Consider the following 18,610-nt stretch of genomic DNA (forward strand, 5'->3'; position numbering starts at 1 on the left):
TGGGGTGCAGGTAGCTGGAGACTTCAAAGACTTGGGGCGATGGTGTCAGCTGTCTGAGGCACCTGCCACCCACAGCTTTCATATTTAGATTCGGATTGTAGCTGTAGACTTTCCACGAGGTACTGGGGGAAGGGCACACGGTGGACCCAGCATGGGAACAATATTGACTTCTAAGAACAAAGAAGATTCCCCTCAATGCCCATGCAGAAATGGATGAATCTTTTCGACTTCTCTGGCTTTCACATCAAGCTTTCAAAACTCTTTCTGCCGCCAAGCCCTGGAGGCTCACGCCTGTAATACTAGCTGCTCAGGAAGCTCAGATCTGACTATCACAGGTTCAAACCAGCCCAAGCAAGAAAGTGCATGAAAAGCTGCAAGTGAAGTTGTGGCTGAAGTGGTAAAACCCTAGCCTTCAGCAAAAAAAACCCAGGAACAGGACCCAGGCCCTGACTTCAACACCCAGGAGGGATAGTGTGTGTGCACACATACGTGTGCCCGCATCATACACAAATCCAAAAACCTGTCCTTAACTCCCAATAAAGCTAGAACACACACACAAAGTACATTGGAGCTGGGCGCTAGTGCCTCGTGCCTGTAATCCTAGCTACTCAGGAAGCTGAGATCTGAGGTCACACATAAAAAGCCAGCCGAGGCAGGAAAGTCCATGATACTCTTATCTTGAATAAAGTACCAGAAATCCAGAAGTGGCGATGGGGCTCCACGGGTTCAATGGGTCAAGCACCTTAAGCAATAAAATCTCAGGGATAGCACCCTACATCTGAGTTCAAATGCTAGGACTCACAGACACACACGCATACATACACACACACTCATGCACACACAGAACACATTGCAATCCCCATAAGTACCTTTTTTTCCTGCCAATCCCAGGCTGTTCACTTTTGCTCAGTATCCTTACAGCTGCTGTCTACCTCACCAAAATACTGTCAAAGAAAGCCTAGAGGTACAAAACTGTGCTCTGCAATGTTAGATTGGTCTTTTCTTCTCCCTGGAGGGCTGCCCCATTTTGCTTGAGCTATCTTGAGCCTATTTTTACATTATTCCTAAAATGTTTTGTTTGGTTCTGTCTGATATTAATATAGCTGGGCCAGCCTAGCTTAGTTGTTGCCCAGCATATCTTTTTCGCCTCATTCTTGCATGTGCTGTCGTTCCACAGATGCATGCCTTAGGTGACCTCTGGTAAACAGCGCACACCTGGCGGTTGGAGCTCTGATCAACTTGACAGTCTCCAATCTCCAGCAATTGCCCCGGCACTAATCCTCCAGGAGGCCAGCGTTTGTCTTTCCTGGCAGAATTTCCCAGAGACGCCAGCTCAGCAGTCCTGCATGCCTTAATGGTGAGTGTCCCTAGCCCAGCTCCTTTCTCTATTTGGGCTGTACAACATACAGAACAATCCAGAAAGAAAGCCATCTTAATTGCCAAGGTAGAGTGTCAGATGGTGAACACTTGTGCATAGCCTGCCAAGACCGGGCCACGACCGTCCCCATGTCCACACGTGACCGCAATTCATTCATCTGAAAGAGGGTTTACGGGCTGGGAAAGAGAAGTGAAGGAGTTCATGTAAAATGGGGGTGCAAGGCTGGGGATAAGGCCTAGTGGTAGAGTGCTTGCCTCATATACATGAAGCCCTGGGTTCAATTCCCCAGCACCACATAAACAGAAAAAGCCTAAGTGGCACTGTGGCTCAGGTGGCAGAGTGCTAGCCTTGAGCAAAAAGAAGTCAGGCACGGTGCTCAGGCCCTGAGTCCAAAGCCCAGGACTGGCAACAAAAAAAAAAAAAAGAAAAAAAGAAAACAAAATGGGGGTGCAGCTTCAGTTGCACAACGTCAAAAGTCTGGAAACGCTGGGTATTGCTGGCTCATGCCCATCATCCTAGCTACACAGCAGGTGAGATCTGATTGATGATCATGGTTCAAGGCCAGCCCAGACAGGAAAGTCTGTGACATTCTTATCTCCAATTAGCCACCAGAAAACCGGAAGTGGTGCTGTGCTGCTATGGCTCAAAGTGATAGAGCACCAGCCTCGAACTCACAGTGATAGAGCACCAGCCTCAAGCTCCAAGCGATAGAGCACCAGCCCTGAGCTCAAAGCCATAGAGCACCAGCCTCGAACTCACAGCGATAGACCACCAGCCTCAAGCTCACAGCGATAGAGCATCAGCCACAGCCTCGAACTCAAAGCCATAGAGCACCAGCCCCGAGCACAAAGCCATAGAGCACCAGCCTCGAGCTCACAGCGATAGAGCACCAGCTCGAGTACAAAAGCTCAGAGAGAGAGCACCCAGGCCTTGAGTTCAAGTCCCACAAGTGGCAGGAAAAAAAAAGAGTTCTGGAGCTACATTGTGTTGATAATTGCACAACTTTGTATTTTGGTGCAGGAGATTAAACCCAGGACCTTGCACAAGGAAAGTACTTGCTCAATGGAGCAACATTCCCAGATACTAGAAATATGTTTACTACCAATAAAATGCATACTGAAAATGGTTAAGATGATGTGCTGGTCAATCTTGTCCATCAATTCGATTGGGCTTGAGAAGGGTTTAAGAGATTAGGGAGATTCCAGAGAGGATTAACTAAGAGAGGATAGGGCTGACCTGAGTGGATGGGCTGCAGAGACCCACCTTGGCCAGGCCCATAGCCTATAGCCATAGTCTAGGGTTGCAATGGAATAAAAAGGAAGAGAGCCAGGGGCCACTGGCTCACACCTGTAATCCTATCTACTCAGGAGGCTGAGATCTGAGGATCCAGGTTCAAAGTCAGCCTGAGCAAGAAGGTCCCTGAGACTCTTACCTCCAACTAACCAGCAAAAATCTGGAAGTGGAGCTGTGACTCAAGTGGTAGAGTGCCAGCATTGAGTAAAAGAAGCCCAGGGACAGTGCCCAGGTCCTGAGTTCAAGGCCCAGGACTGGCACAAAAAAGGAGGGGGTGAAGAGTCTACTATTCTCTCGCTTTTTCTCTCCCTACAATGCTTCTTCCTGCTCCCTCTCTCTCTTTCTCTATCATTAATCTCTCTCTTTCTCTATCATTCCTCTCTTTTCTTTTGGGGGGGGAGGTTTAACTGTATTTTTTGTCTTCTTTTTTTTTTTTTTTTTTTTGGTTCCAGGGATGAAACCCAGGACATTGCACTGAGCTACATCCCAGCCCTGTGTTTTCTTTCTTCCTGCCACCATGATATCATGTCCTCCCCACCCTGAAACTGTGAGGCAAATGAATCTTTCCTTCCTTAAGTTGTTTTTCTCAGCTATTTTGTCACAGCCATAAAAATTGTGACTAATACAGATGGCAAATTTTGTCCTGTGTGCATTTTACCACAATAATGTTTTCAGATTCCAAAATAAAGATCACACATTGTTTAGAGACAATGTATACACAAGAGTCACAAAAAAAAGTTGCCAAGGCATGAGCACACACAGGTTTTTAAATTATACACATATGAGCTGGGGATATGGCCTAGTGGCAAAAGAGCTTGCCTCGTATACATGAGGCCCTGGGTTCAATTTCCCAGCACCACATATACAGAAAACGGCCAGAGGGGGCGCTGTAGCTCAAGTGGCAGAGTGCTAGCCTTGAGCAAAAAGAAGCCAGGGACAGTGCTCAGGCCCTGAGTCCAAGGCCCAGGACTGGCCAAAAAAAAAATTATACACATATGGTTACAAGGGTGCTTGCAAAAAAAAAGTTCCTTGAAAATATACAGAAGGCTCTGGAAATGTATACCTTACAGTGTTACAACTGTATATTCAAACGGAAAATTGACACCATGTTATATTCACTTATAAGTAGACTAAATGTACAAAAGTAGACATATTCTCTACAAAAAGAAAAGGTAGTTCAGACTTTACAGGAGGGAAGACTGATTGTAGGAAGGCTGAGCAGGGATCAATTTTTGCATGTCCATCTGACTGTCACAAAATAAACAAAACATGACTAAAAAATCTACTGGTGTGGTAAACCAATTATTAAATGGGCAAAGGAGCTAAAGAGAGACTTCACAGGAGAAGAGATAAAAATGGCAAAGAAACACATGAGGAAATGTTCAACATCCCTGGCAGTAAAGGAAATGCAAATAAAAACAACCCTGAGATACCACCTCACTCCAGTTAGAATGGCCTATACTCTGAACTCAGGCAACAACAAATGCTGGAGGGGGGCTGGGGATATGGCCTAGTGGCAAGAGAGCCTGCCTCGTATACATGAGGCCCTGGGTTCGATTCCCCAGCACCACATATATAGAAAACGGCCAGAAGTGGCGCTGTGGCTCAAGTGGCAGAGTGCTAGCCTTGAGCAAAAGGAAGCCAGGGACAGTGCTCAGGCCCTGAGTCCAAGGCCCAGGACTGGCCAAAAAAAAATGCTGGAGGGGATGTGGAGAAAGAGGAACCCCTCTGTACTGCTGGTGGGATTGTAAACTAGTACAACCACTCTGGAGAACAGTATGGAGGTTCCTCAAAAAGCTCAGCATAGACCTACCCTATGACCCAGCCATACCACTCGTAGGCATCTACCCTGAACAACAGGATCCAGGATACCATAAAGATACCTGCACATCCATGTTTATCACTGCACAATTCACAATAGCCAAAATATGGAAACAACCCAGATGCCCCTCCACAGTTGAATGGATCCAAAAATGTGGTACCTATACACAATGGAATACTACATAGTGATTAGAAATGATAAAATAATGCTATTCACAGGGAAATGGTCAGAACTTGAACAAATAATGTTGAGCAGTGAGCCTGGGTAGGAAAGCCCATGAGATTCTTTTTTGTTGCTAGAGTTCTACCACTTGCACTGCAGTACCACACTTAGGGTTTTCGGTGCTTGCCTACCATGCATGAAGCCCTGGGTTCGATTCCTCAGCACCACATACATAGAAAAGGCCAGAAGGGGCGCTGTGGCTCAAGTCGTAGAGTGCTATCCTTGAGCAAAAAGAAGCCAGGGACAGTGCTCAGGCCCTGAGTTCAAGCTCCAGGCCTGGCAAAGAAAAAAAAAAGACTATGACCTTCCTTCCTTCCTTCATCCATGTTGTAGCATGGGTTAGAATGTCCTTCTTTTTCAAGGCTGAGTGATATTCTGCTGTAAGTCAGACCACATTTTGTGTCTCCGTTCCTTCACTGATGAATACGGGTTACTAGTCCTTCTTGACTATTACCTAATGGTGGTGTTCCCCAAGTCTTTTAGTGGTGTACCCAGAAATGGGATTGCTGGATCATGTGGCAGGTCTTTTTGTATTTTGTATTTTTTTGAAGGGACCTCAATAAGAAACTGGGAAATGCAAACTAGAACAAAAGGAAATTGTAGGGCCCCCTCCCCCCCACCCCGCTAAGCAGCTGGTAAAGCCCGTGGCCGCGCCAGGGCTGGAGACTGTGATGCAACGGAAAGTTAGGGGCAGGGATTTTGCAACGGGTTGCCAGTCAGAACATTGTCACACGTAAGCACACGTAGCACACATAGCGGGTCCCCAATTGTGAGGCACAAGGAACTACTGGACCGTGCAGGACATGTGTAGCAGCTGGAAACCTGGTAGAGAGTGGCATGGTGCTTGTGCACACGCATGGAGCCCGTGTGCCGCTGGAGGGAGAGCAGGGTGAGGCAGCAACTGAATGCGTCAGCTTTCACGAGCCTGGCCAGGCCGAGATAGTGGCAGTGGGGTCATCTCGGCTGAGGCCCATTGCAACTGAGGCCAGGGATGCAAAGAGGCTCGAGGAAAATGGGAAGCCAGTGTTCTGAAGAAAAGCAGAAAACAGCTGACAAGAAGGCTGACATCTGAGGACCACTACTCAAAGCCAGCCTGGGCGGGAAAGTCACCAAGACTCTACAGCCAATTAGGTACTGAAAAGCAGCAATGGCACTGTGGTTCGAAGTGTGAGATCACTAACCTTAAGCACAAAAGCTCAGGGACGGGGCTGGGAATGTGGCTTAGCGGTAGAGTGCTTGCCTGGCATACATGAAGCCCTGGGTTCCATCCCTCAGCACCACATAAACAGAAAACGGCCAGAAGTGGCGCTGTGGCTCAAGTGGCAGAGTGCTAGCCTTGAGCAAAAAGAAGCCAGGGACAGTGCTCAGGCCCTGAGTTCAATTCCTAGAACCAGCACACACACAAAAGAAAAAAGGCTGGGAGTGGTGGCTCATGCCTGTAATCCTAGCTACTCAGGAGGCTGAGATCTGAAGATCATGGTTCAAAGCCACGGCAGGCAGGAAAGTCCGTGAGACTCTTATCTCCAATGAACCACCAGAAAACCAGAAGTGGCACTGTGGTTGAAGTACTAGAGCTCTAGCCTTGACCTGAAGAGCTCAGAGACAATGCCCAGGCCCAGAGTTCAAACCCTACAACTGACAAATAAAAGTAAAAAGAATGAAGGCAAGAAAGAGAGAGAAGAGAAGAGAAAAACAAATATCAAAGCCACTTCAGCAACCAGGCTCCACTGACTGCCCAGAGCTACAGGCCCAAGCCTGGGCACACTATGCCATACACTGGGCAAAGTGTGTACTGGCCGTGTGCTTATGGCAGTCACAAAGCCTGCTTGTCTGCCTGGAATACACGGAGTGCAGGAAGCAAGCATGCTAGAAGATACCCAGTGGGAAGCCGCCCTTCACAAGAGGAGATTATTGTGCACAGGATAATTTGGGAACATGACTGTGGACATAAACCACCTACTTTTTATTTTTCCAATGTTTCTGCTCATGGAGGCCTTTCAAGGAAACATCACCTGCCCAATGTAGAACAAGACACCAATTTATTTATAAATATACAGTTAATCATTAACAATGACTTTGGAAAGATGATTGTTTTCGAATTTTTGGTGTTGACGAGTGGACCCAGGGCCTCCTGCATGGTAAGCACGCTTCATGCCCACTGCCCTTAGACTAGCTTTAAAATTTTGTAAGTGTGGCACTGGTGACTCATGGTTGTAATCCTACCTGCTTCAGAGGCTGAGATGCGAAATCAGCCCAGGCAGGAAAGTCCCTGAGACACTTATCTCCAATTAACCACCGAAAAGCAGGAAGTGGAGCTATGGCTCAAGTAGTACAGCAGCAACCTTGAGTGAAAAACTCAGAGACAGTGCCCAGGTCCTGAGTTCAAGCTCCAGTATCAGCACACACACACACACATTCACACACACACTCACACTCACATACATGGGCTGGGAATATAGCCTCATGATAGAGTGCTTGCCTTGTATACACAAAGGCCTGGGTTCGATTCCCCAGCACCACATATACAGAAAACGGCCAGAAGCGGCGCTGTGGCTCAAGTGGCAGAGTGCTAGCCTTGAGCAAAAAGAAGCCAGGGACAGTGCTCAGGACCTGAGCCCAAGGCCCAGGACTGGCAAAAAGAAAGAAAGAAAGAAAGAAAGAAAGAAAGAAAGAAAGAAAGAAAGAAACAAAGAAACAAAGAAACAAAGAAACAAAGAAAGAAAGAAAGAAACAACCCTGGAAATGTGGAAAGGATATAAACACACAATTCCTAGAAGGAGAAACTCATACTTGCAGCAGACAAACATATTCCTGCACTAGCTGTACACTAATGTGGGGGGAGGGGGCTGTGGTAAAGTCACAGGGAGTTGTCTCTCCCCATCAGACTAGCAGAAGGTAAACCACTGCCCCACCCCCTTTGCTGCGGGGTGAGGGTCAGGGGAAGCATGGAAACCACTGGAAATGAGAAACAATCCAAAGATGAATACAAGTGCATGCCAGCCCTACAGTCTGCCGTTCACAGACAGGCCTGCTCCTGGCCAACGCCCCGGGCTTGTGTGTTTTGAGCACTAAATGAGCACAGAGCGCAGGGAGGGAAGCCTCCTGCCCACGCCGCACGCCGTGCAGGGCCGGCGGGCACGCAGCGCGGCTTGCCAGGCAAGGCGAGTAGAGAAGGCGGCGGCAGCCATCCAGAAGCACGCGTGAGCTCCTGAAGCCTCGCACGCCTCGGGGTGGCTGAGGGGCCATTTACCTTCTTCTCCAGACTTTCCTGTATTGCCCACTTCTCCTAACCCGCCAGCCTGCACTGTCGATGACACAATCACAGCAAAAACAAGCATAGTTTGCGGTTTTGTTTTGAGCCACAGTCTTAGTATGTAGTTCAGATGAGCCTCAAATTTGTGATCCTCCCACCTCAGCCTCCCAACTGCTGGGATTAGAGGTGTGCTATTACTGTGATGAGTTGAGACAAAGAAATTCTGGAGAAAAGCTGGCCTGCGTCGGTAGCAGGAAACCCTTGCAGCGAGCCTGACGCCCAGGCGTGCACTCCTTTTGTGACGGGCAGCCAAGTGGAAGTGCTCCGCTTTCAGTTTCGTTCTTCTGAGACATGAGAGAGGGGGGCTGACGTGCCTCTCTGTTTAGGAGTCTCTAAGGTATTAGGTCAAGGGTCAGGGAGAGGCCCTATCTGGCATGCCCCGCTGCGCACCCCAGGAACAGTAACTGCAGGAATCCAGCAGCAGCCAAGATCCCTGAGCCCCGTGCACATTTTGTGGTACACAAAGCCCCCAAGAAGAGGCAGGGAGAGGGAAGCCCAACCAGGAGCCCTGCTCCGCTCTTGTCTCAGGGGCCCGTGGCATCTGCCAGCTGCAGGTGTGCGTGCCCTGCCCCAGTGAGGACTCAGCTCCACAAGGGCTGTTGGCCTAGGCAGGACGGCATGCCGGAAGCCAAAGGGCTCAGGCCAGCCACACTAAGGTCTTTGGAAACGTGGGGGTAGTTCTAGGCCACCACCTGCTGAGGGCCCTGTCACACCTCCTTCCTGCTAGGTCGAGCTGGCTCCCTGTCGCGCACTGCTGGATTTACCTAATAAAAACAATTATAGGCAGCAGTGAAATCTGCATTTCAGTTGGACAATGAATAGCTTTTCAGTATACGCATGCAATATTTCAGACACGAGCAAAAGCATTTTTCTCCAGTCCTGCATATAATCTAGCAACCCTAGAGAAAAGAGAGGGGTTGGGCTCCCAAATCTGAGTGCACCACCTGTTCCCTGTGGGGACCCAGCCTGACACATGAGGAATGAAAACCAGAAGGTTCTCAAGGTGATTGCATAGGTACTGGTAAAAATGAAAAATAGCACAAAGAAACCTCTTTGTACAATATATACTATTGAAAGAATTAATGTATACTATTAAGAGAGTATTTGTGTGTGTGAAAGGGAGAGAGAGAGAGGGAGAGAGAGAGGGGGAGAGAGAGAGGGAGAGAGAGGGACAGAGAGAGAGAGAGGGAGAGAGAGAGGGAGAGAGAGGGACAGAGAGAGAGAGAGGGAGAGAGAGGGACAGAGAGAGAGGGAGAGAGAGAGGGAGAGAGAGGGACAGAGAGAGAGGGAGAGAGAGAGACAGAGAGGGAGAGAGAGAGAGAGAGAGAGAGAGAGAGAGAGAGAGAAAGCCAGGTGCTCATTTCTGTAATTCTACCTACTCAGGAGGCTATGATAGGCGGCTCACAGCCAGGCAGGAAAATCCATGACATTCTTTTCTTTTTGGCTGGTCCTGGGGTTGGAACTCTGGGCCTCCCTGAGCTTTTTGTGCTCAAGGATAGCACTCTACCACTTGAGCCACAGCGCCACTTCTGGCTTTTCCTGTGCTACTGAGGAATTGAACTCAGGGCTTCAAGCATGCTAGGGCAAGCGTTTTCCCACTAAGCCATATGCCCAGCCCTCCATTTCTGGCTTTTTATGGGTAATTGATGATAAGAGTGTCTTGGACTTTCCTGCCTGGGCTGGCTTCCAACCATGATTCTCAGATCTCACCCTCCTCAGTAGCTAGGATTACAGGTATGTGTCACCAGCACCTGGCTCTTATTTACAATGAATCATCAAAACTCTAGAAGTGGAGCTGTGGCTCAAGTGGTAGAGTGCTGGCCTTAGAGTGCAAAGCCTCAGGGACAGTAGTACCCTGGCCCTAAATTCAAGTGCTAGGACAGAGGGGGGAGGGGAGGAGAGGAGAGCGGGATGGCGGGGTGGGGGGTCGGGAGAGAAGGAGATAAACTAGTACTTGAAGCTCAAAGGTGTGGGATGACCCGGGCCCACAATCCTAGCAGAGGCTCTCCTGCCAATGCAGACAGTTTAGAAGAACTAAGGACAAGGCTTAGCAGTAGATCACCTGCCTAGCAACATCAATTCAAACTCCAGTACTGCCAAAAAGAAAAAAGAATGACCTGGGCATTTGTGGTTCTCGCCTATACTCAATCCTAGCCACATAGGAGGCTGAAATTGGAGGATCATTGTTCAAAACCTGCTTGGGCAGGAAAATCTGTGAGACTTTTTTCCACCAAAAAGTCCAGCAAGGGAATTGTGGCTCCAGTGGTGGAGTACTAGCCTTGAACAACAACAACAACAACAAAAGAGGCTCTGGGACAGGCCCTGAGTTCAATACCAATAAAATAAATAAAGGAGGGAAGTTACTGACAGAAATAACAAGAAGGGAGTTTCTTGGAGTCAAATGAAGACCCTAATCCACAAAGACTCCCAGGGCTGGGTGGGAGGATGCTTTCCCTGGGGACTCCGAGAGGAGGTGGCTTGGGAGATGGGATTGGGAGTCCTTGGGGATTAGGGTCTTCATCTCCCAGGGCACAGGGAACCTCTGGGGCAGAATTTCAAATGGAACAAGACTGTTTCCCAGGCAAACTCTGTCCCAGCTGTCCACCCTGCCTCAAGTCCCCAACCTGTGTGCACGTCCCGGGGGGGGGGGGGTGGCGGAAGTTGGCTAAGATACTTCTATGGACCCTTGGTGGAGTTTGCAGCAGGTTCTTCACACGTGGCTGTGGTGGAGAGTCTGAGATGCCCCCACTGAGCAGTTGCAGAGCATGTCAGTAACGAGAGCCCTTGACATGTTAGCGCCGAGCTTCTGGAAGGAGGGCCTCCGGGCAGCTTGTCCTCGCAGGCTGCTCAGCGGGAACACGCGTCTTGTCTCCCCTTGTAGACAAGCCTGATCAGTTATCCAGGGAATTTATGTGCAGCCATTTGGATGGTCCATGTTGTTTACCTACCAGTGGGCAAGAAAGGCCTAAGCTTGAAGCTCCTATTCAGTGTTTGTGGTTAGTGCAATGAGGCCTCTGGAGCCGAGAACTGGAGAGAGTCTGAACTAATGAAGTGGGTAGTATTAGCTTTCTTCAAAAGTCTCCGGGTGGGGCTGGGGATATGGCCTAGTGTCAAGAGTGTTTGCCCCCTATACATGAAGCCCTGGGTTCGATTCCCCAGCACCACATATACAGAAAGCGGCCAGAAGTGGCGCTGTGGCTCAAGTGGTAGAGTGCTAGCCTTGAGCAAAAAGAAGCCAGGGACAGTGCTTAGGCCCTGAGTCCAAGGCCCAGGACTGGCAAAAAAAAGTCTCTGGGTATGGGTGGCTCACACCTGTAATCCTAGCTACTGAAGAAGCTGAGATACGGAGGATGGAGGTTTGAAGGTATGGGTCAAGTGGGAGAGTGACAACTTAGCAAGGAAGTTAAGCAATCTGGAGGCCCTGAGTTCAAAATCCAATACCACCAAAAGACCCCAGGCCCCTTTACAGCCCAGGGATTTGTGCCACACCTATAACACCAGCACTCAAGGGGCTCAAGCAGCATTATGAGTTGAAGGCCAATGTGAACTACATAGAGACCTTATCTCCAAAAGAAAAAAAAATGTGTCTTTTATAGGCCCCATGCCTGTAAAGGCAGGGAGAGAGAATGCGGGGATGTGGACGGGAGGCGGTCTCCAGGGGGCAGAACCCTCAGCACCTCGTCTGACTCAGCATTACCCAACCTGCTGGCCATCTTCACCCATGGAGCACAAAGGCTGACTCATGATGGCCACCCGTTGCTCTCACCTTTAATCCTAGCAACTCGAGAGGCTGACATCCCATGATCCTGGTTCCAAGCCAGACCAGCAAGAAAGTCCCAAGAGACTCTTATATCCAATAAACTACTCAGAAAAAGCTGGAAGTGGCTCAAGAGGTAGAGTGCTAGTCTTGAGCACAAAGAGATTCAGAAACCGTGCCCACGCCCCGAGTTCAAGCCCAAGGATAGCCCCCCCCCCAAAAAAAGTCTGCTTTGTAGGTTCAATGCTGTCATGGACATACTCCATCTACTCGATGACAGACACAGGAGGCCCACTAGGTCCACCGGAAGAGTAGAATTGCATACAACTTAATGTCTTTTGGGTTATTTTTGCTGCTCCTGGAGCTTGAACTCAGGGCCTGGACACGATCCCTGAGTTTCTGTGCTGAAGGCTAAGTGTTCCGCCACTTGGAGCCCCAGTGCCATTTCTGACTTTTTGATAATTAATTGGAGATAAGCTTCTCACAGACTTTCTTGCCTGAGCCAGCTTTGAAGCAGAGTCCTCAGATCTCAGCCTCCTGAGTAGCTAGGATTACAGCTGTGAGCCACCAGCACCTGGCTTTTTAAATTTTCTCCATCTAGATATGCCCAGTCTTATTCCATAAACAATGTGAGGTGACGTGACTTTTCTGTGACTTGCCTAGGGCAAATATGAAATCAGGTCAAAGTGCAGCAGTCACAAGTGTCCTCGGGACGTGAGTGATGTCTCATCAGGGTGCTGCTGTACACACACCCCCAGTCACCACTGGGGGTGCTCACTGGCCCGCTGCTTGCTAGCCTAAAGATACTGCAGAAAACCTGGACACTACTGAAGTTTGTGGGCTCATCACCACTGCCCCATTTTATTTTTGAAATGTTTCAAACTACAGAAAAATTGCAACAACAGTGTGAGGACCTGCAACCAGTTCCCCATCCCCCTCCCCATGTCTTTATTTCTTCAAGCAAGGTAGATAATGCAATTCACCTGCAGTGTTGCAGCCTGCCACTCCTCAGGAAGGACAGTACTTGATGGGAGCCTCCTATGTTGTCATAAATTATCAGTCACACCCAGGACATGGGATGAAAAGAGCATGCCATGGTCAGAAGCCCATCAATTAGGCAGCATCTTCCCACAGTATTTAAAAATCTAATTTTAGGGCTGGGGATATGGCCTAGTGTCAAGAGTACTTGCCTCGTATACATGAAGCCCTGGGTTGGATTCCCCAGCATCACATATACAGAAAACGGCCAGAAGGGGTGCTGTGACTCAAGTGGCAGAGTGCTAGCCTTGAGCAAAAAGAAGCCAGGGACAGTGCTCAGGCCCTGAGTCCAAGCCCCAGGACTGGCAAAAAAAATTGAATTTTATTATTAGTAGTATTGTTTTTTAAATGTTTTATTGCTATTATAAAGGTGATGTGTGGGCTGGGGGGTACAGTTTCACAAACCAAGTAATGAGTTCTTTGCTTTTTCTGTACAACGTTATACCTTCCTTCACTTGACCCCAGTTTTCCCCTCCTGTTCCAGCTCACAGTTGCAGAGGCCATTTTCCATAGAGTGTACTGAAGAGCATGATTGTCTTCCTACATTTTTAATGCTTTTTGTCCTTGGGATGCAGTCTGGGAGAAGTATTTAAATTGGTCAGAAACAAAAATGCGAAATGGAACTGGAGCACATCACAGACTTTGGACCAGAAGTGCCCTGTGAGCCGCTGGAAAGGACGCCACTGAGCAAGCTCCCGGTCATACAGCTTGAGGACCACAAAGCCCACGCAGGACAGCGTGCCCAATGCTAAGTAAGCGGCCGAGGAGCGGCTGCCATACCGCCGCTGGGTGTGTAGGGCCTGCCCAACAGCAACCAGCACGTGAGCACCCAGCGCCACCTCGAACCCCTGCGGATGCAGCAGGGCGAGGCCATAACTGCACAGGGACAGGCCCTCGATGGAGAGCAGCAACCAAGGTGTCCAGCCCCTATGTATGGAGACGCACCAGGCCACCAGCCATGCAAAAATAGGCAAGGTCAGCCACTGGTCAAGCACCGCAGCCGGGCGAGTCTGTGTCCAGATCCGTAGCCACTGAACCGGGCCATAGAGCAGGGCCATACTGGCGAAGACATCCTTCAGGTAGCCAGCCCTCCTCAGCGGGGCGGGACGGCTCAGGGCGCTTGCGTCGGTGCGCATCCAGTGCGCGCCCACGAGCACGTAGGCCACGTTAATGAGCGAGTTGAAGGGCATGGCTAGGAAGGCAGGCAGGCGGGCATCCACAGGTTCTGCATAGTGCTCGTAGCCCACCTGCACAAACACATCGTGGAAAATGCCCGTGTACACAGTGGCCACACACAGGCACGTGGCCATGGCCACATGGCCCAGAGCCTGCCACGACTCAGGCTTCATCCTGATGGGGCTGAAAAGCCCAGCAGTCTTCACCTTTATTCACAATTCAGATAAACGGCCTTTGCAAAGCATTCCTGGGCCTCCCAGCTGAGCTGGCAGGAAGAAGTCTCCGCGATTTCTGCTACAGATGCTGAGACTCTGCCCCCGGGGTGGCTGCAGCAGGCTGAAGGAAGACAGGAGGCTTTCTGATTGGCTGGCGCGAGGGGCCGTCTGAGCTGCCTTTCTCCTTTGTGCTTATGAAAAGAATGTGGTTAGAAAAAAAGCTTCTAAAAGAGCCTCCATCTTCCCCCTTGTCAGCCTCAGGATCCACCCACAGTTTCCATCATACAAAGTAAATAAGAGTGAAGCAGTACTCTGTCTTCACGTCTACCTCACTGCCTCTAGAAATCTGTTGGGTACAGGTTTTGCACGTCTCTCTTGGCTCCTACATGGTGCACACCAACGAGTCCTGCTCACTGCATTTGGTAGAACTTGGGAAGGGTTCCCCTCCCCTGGACCCCAGTCAGAGGGATTATAAATATGCAAGTTTCCAAGCCAGCCATAAAGCCACATTTGTGTGTGTGCCAGTCCTGCATCTTGAACTCAGGGCCTGGGCACTGTCCCTGAGCTGCATTTTGCTCAAGGCTACTTCACTCCCCCTTGAGCCACAGCGCCACTTTTGACTTTTTACTGGAGATAAGAGTCTCACAGTGTATCGTGTGTTCTACAGCTAAGGAATAAAAAAAACCCAAAACTCTCACACACAACACAAATGTTTCTCACCTATAATCTATGATCCTAGCTACTGAGGAGGCTGAGATTTGAGGATCGTGGTTGGTAGCTAGCCCAGGCAGAAAAGTCCCTGAGACTCTAATCTCCAAGTAACCACTCAAAACCTGGAAGTTGGTCTTTGGCTCAAGAGGTAGAATGCTAGCCTTGAGCAAGAAGAGTTCAGGGACAAACCCCACACCCTCAGTTCAAGCCCTGTGACAAAAAAAAAAAAATCTCTCAAACTTTCCTGCCTGTGCTGGCTTTGAACCATGGTCCTCAGATCTCAGCCTCCTGACCAGCTAGGAACACAGGTGTGAGCCACCAGTGCCTGGCTAGCCAAGCCTTTCAGCTGGTTATTTTGAAGATGGACTCTCAAAGTCTTTTCTATCCAAGCCAACTTTGAACGGTAGATCCTGTGGATCTTAGCCTCCGGTGTAGCTAGGATTACAGGTGTGAGCCACCAGTACAAAGGCACAAAGCCCTTTTTAATCCAATCTCCAGATAAACTAGAAAGCATTACACGCAGTACAAAGTTTGGCAATCAAGTCTGCACTAGAGGAGGGTGAGAATTTCCCTTTCTTTCCTACCTAAAGTGTAGACCCGCACATCACCTTTGTTCTCTGTCCCATGACAAAACCTTCCACTGCCTGACAGAACCAGACTATCACTGTTAATGATTGTGGGACCTGCTGCAGTTTGAGCTAGCAAAGTAGTAGAGATGTATATAATTATTTTCTTCTGGAGACAGGGGGTTGCTCTGTAACCTAGGCTGGCCTTGGAATCACAATCCACTTATCTCTACCTCATCTCCTGTCAGGGTGTCATGTGCACAACCACACCTGGCCAGAAACATATTAATATTAGTGGAAGAAGGTGTTCAATACCATGAAAATGACTCAGACAACAAAGCAAGAAGACAGATGTGAAGGAGAGCCGTCAAGGCCCCCATCGCCCCACACCAGTCTCTCTACCACTCCTTGCTCTCCCACTTACTAACTAGTTATGAACTAGGCCTCTTCAAAATGTGGGAGCTAACAGTACTTTCACAACAAGATCCTCAGATCTCAGTCTCCCAAGTAGCTAGGACGACAAGCCACTGGCACCTAGCAAAATCCAGTGTCTTGGTCAGAGTTGAAAGACCATCCACATATAGCCTCACATGTTCCTAAGGGGCTTGATATGTCCTTCAGCTGGAGTGAAAGTACAGTTCTACACTCCTGTGTGCTGGAAAGCAGAGTGGCAAGCTGGGGACAGGAGTTAAACTTGGTCAACTTGACAGAGGAGGAAATCCTCAGGAAGGGTATAGAAAACAACTCTTCTTTCCTGAGATAGGAAAGAGTATACCTGAGGCCAGGCTGAAAGCGTTAAGTGTTAAGTAATCAAACCAACTGTTCAAGTCCCCCAGAAAAACCAGGCTGGTTACTGTGTAGCTTAGACCCTCCAGACCCCTCGATTGCTATAACCCTTGCTCGGTGGCATATTGTTCCTTACAGCTTCTCCTGGTATCTGGCGGATGATCATTCAACAGCATTGACTTTCGGTCCGTGGTCTTTTGGGGTAAGTCATAGGGATTGTAAAATGACTGAGTCAGTCGGGCTGTGTAAGTGAAGAGTGATTTGCCTCAGCCTCCTGAGTGCTGGTATTGCAAGCATGCACCACTAGGATTAGTTAAGTATGAAAATCTCCCAGGTAAGGGGCTTCCATCCAACAAACTCTTTAGAGTTGCTTGCTTTCTTTGACTGCATGCGTTAAACAGTATCCACTGTCACCTCCTGGTGTAGGAAAAGAGGTGGTTTCTTTGTCCTGTAGCATTTATGTCAACTGTTGTGTCCATAAGACCCCCTTGCTGTCTTTTTTTTTTTCAACTGGAGAAATTTACTTTTTTTTTCTAGGTACATAGAGGACATCATTAAAGACAAGTTTTGATACATAGGAAAACCCTTCTGTCCACTTTTTTGTTTTTTTCTAAATGAAACATCACAGTAATTTTTTTAAAACAATACACAGCTTTCTTGGGCTGAAGCAATTGCAAGAACATATTGGCCCCTTGCTGTCTTATGTGGGGATATAACCTAGTATACCCACAGGAGAAAGTGAGGACAATTTGAGCCATCTGCAAGCCCAATCATGCCACAGCAACTGTAGTGGCTTTTGAATTTGAGGGAGATGGCACGATGGATCCAGGGAAGATCATGGGAAAATAGCTGCTCAGCTTCCTGATTTTACATTGGAGGAATTTGGGGCCAGACAGGTAATGACCTGAGAAAGTCACACAGGACAGTCAGTGGCATGGCTATATTATAAGCAGGGTTCTTTGGAGGTGCTACAGTTCTCTACAGCCTTTTCTTCATATGAGTGCTTCTAAGTATATAAATTAAAACATAACAAATAAATTCAACAAATTGAATATGTGGACAAATATGATATGGTAATGTATGTGCTTCTTTTACTAACATTAAATTACAAGTTGTAATTGTAAGATCTTATAATTGCGTTTACTTATTAAACTTGTATATATGTATAGGATGTGAAATGATCTGTCCATTTTCTTTGGGAACACAGCCACAGGTTTGGCTAATGCTCTGTGTTCTCCTTCCCATATTTGCAATACCAATACATGCCCTTTTTCTACTAGACATTGATAAAAATAAAATAACGATGAAGTAAAGTGGTGAAGCCATTATCTGTTCACGCAGCAGTCTGAGGGACAGGATATCAGCTTAGGAATCCTGCTACAGTCTGCGTGGGACAGGCGGCGTCCCGGGAGACTTGGGACATGAGGGTATAGTTGGTACCCACCTTTCAGGGTTTTCGTGAGAATTCAGAATATTGGCGCGAAAAGGCCAGCGATATCCATCCGGGTATTTTTTTGTCTGTCTTGCTTTGCTGGGGCAAATTCAAATCGAGAAAAAGGGCGGACCCGAAAGACGACCGTGCGCCTGCGCAAGGGGCGGGGTGTGGAGGCCCTGGGAAGCAGGCGGGGCGAGATGACGTGGGAAGACGCGAAAGACGTAAGCAGCTCCCTAGGTCGCCGTTCCAGGCCTGCCGACTGTCCGCCCTCGCTGAGGCTACCAAGACTTGAGGAGGGGGCGGTGGCGGTACTCGGGGCGCAGCGGCCCCGAGCACGGCCCGGCTTATTTCGCTGGGACAGCAGGGAGGCGGCGGCGCTGGGGGCGGTGCTGCGGAGGCCTGGGAGCCGGCAACAACTCCGCCCCGGTGCGCTCATCTGCGTCACCGCCCACACTGAGCCCGCCCCCGGCTTCCGTTCCCGAGCCGCCGCTTGCAGCTGCCTTGTTTGTGGGGCGGGAAAACGGCCACTTCCCAGTCGGAGGCACACTACTGTATCTCCTCCCTGCTACATTTTAACAATATGTGCCCCGGTCCTCACTGCTGGTTAAAAGGTCACGCCTCGGGCATGTGTCCATTCAGTACGGGAGTATGTTCCCAGGGAGGGCGGGGCTGAGCGCGTCGCGGAGTTAGTATTCTCATCCGGGCATCCCCAAGTGCCGCCGCCATCTTTGTTTTGTGCTGAAACTCTCTATTGACGCCCACGGCCGGCCGGGCGAGAAGTGGCAAGATGGCGGCTCCCAGAGCGGAGGCGTGGAGGCGCCCTGGGAGGGAGGGACTTGGGGCGGAGCACACCTGCACCTGACTCAAGCCCAGTTCCAGCTCTAGCCCACTGCGTTCT

General features: G+C 49.2%; 1 protein-coding gene across 2 annotated transcripts; it reads right to left on the bottom strand.

Annotated features, from left to right (window-relative positions):
- Positions 1-566: 566 nt before the first annotated feature.
- On the bottom strand, positions 567-18,548 carry Tmem187 (transmembrane protein 187). Of its 2 annotated transcripts, XM_048336919.1 has the most exons (3): positions 17,722-18,548; positions 13,532-14,405; positions 567-623 (listed from the first exon to the last, which is right to left on the bottom strand). In XM_048336919.1, exons 2-3 carry the CDS (start codon positions 14,170-14,172, stop codon positions 605-607), a joined length of 660 nt encoding a protein of 219 aa, XP_048192876.1. In that variant the 5' UTR covers positions 14,173-14,405; positions 17,722-18,548; the 3' UTR covers positions 567-604. The 2 variants fall into 2 exon arrangements, with proteins under 2 accessions (XP_048192876.1, XP_048192875.1); XM_048336918.1 differs by lacking the exon at positions 567-623 and having other exon boundaries at positions 13,196-14,405.
- Between the last annotated feature and the right edge of the window lie 62 nt (positions 18,549-18,610).

This window comes from Perognathus longimembris, chromosome 28, assembly GCF_023159225.1.
Source record: "Perognathus longimembris pacificus isolate PPM17 chromosome 28, ASM2315922v1, whole genome shotgun sequence".
Lineage (NCBI taxonomy): Eukaryota > Metazoa > Chordata > Mammalia > Rodentia > Heteromyidae > Perognathus > Perognathus longimembris.

Coding starts and splice junctions, on each gene's coding strand:
- Tmem187 (XM_048336918.1), bottom strand. CDS start 14,172: ATGAAGCCTGAGTCGTGGCAGGCTCTGGGCCATGTGGCCATGGCCACG.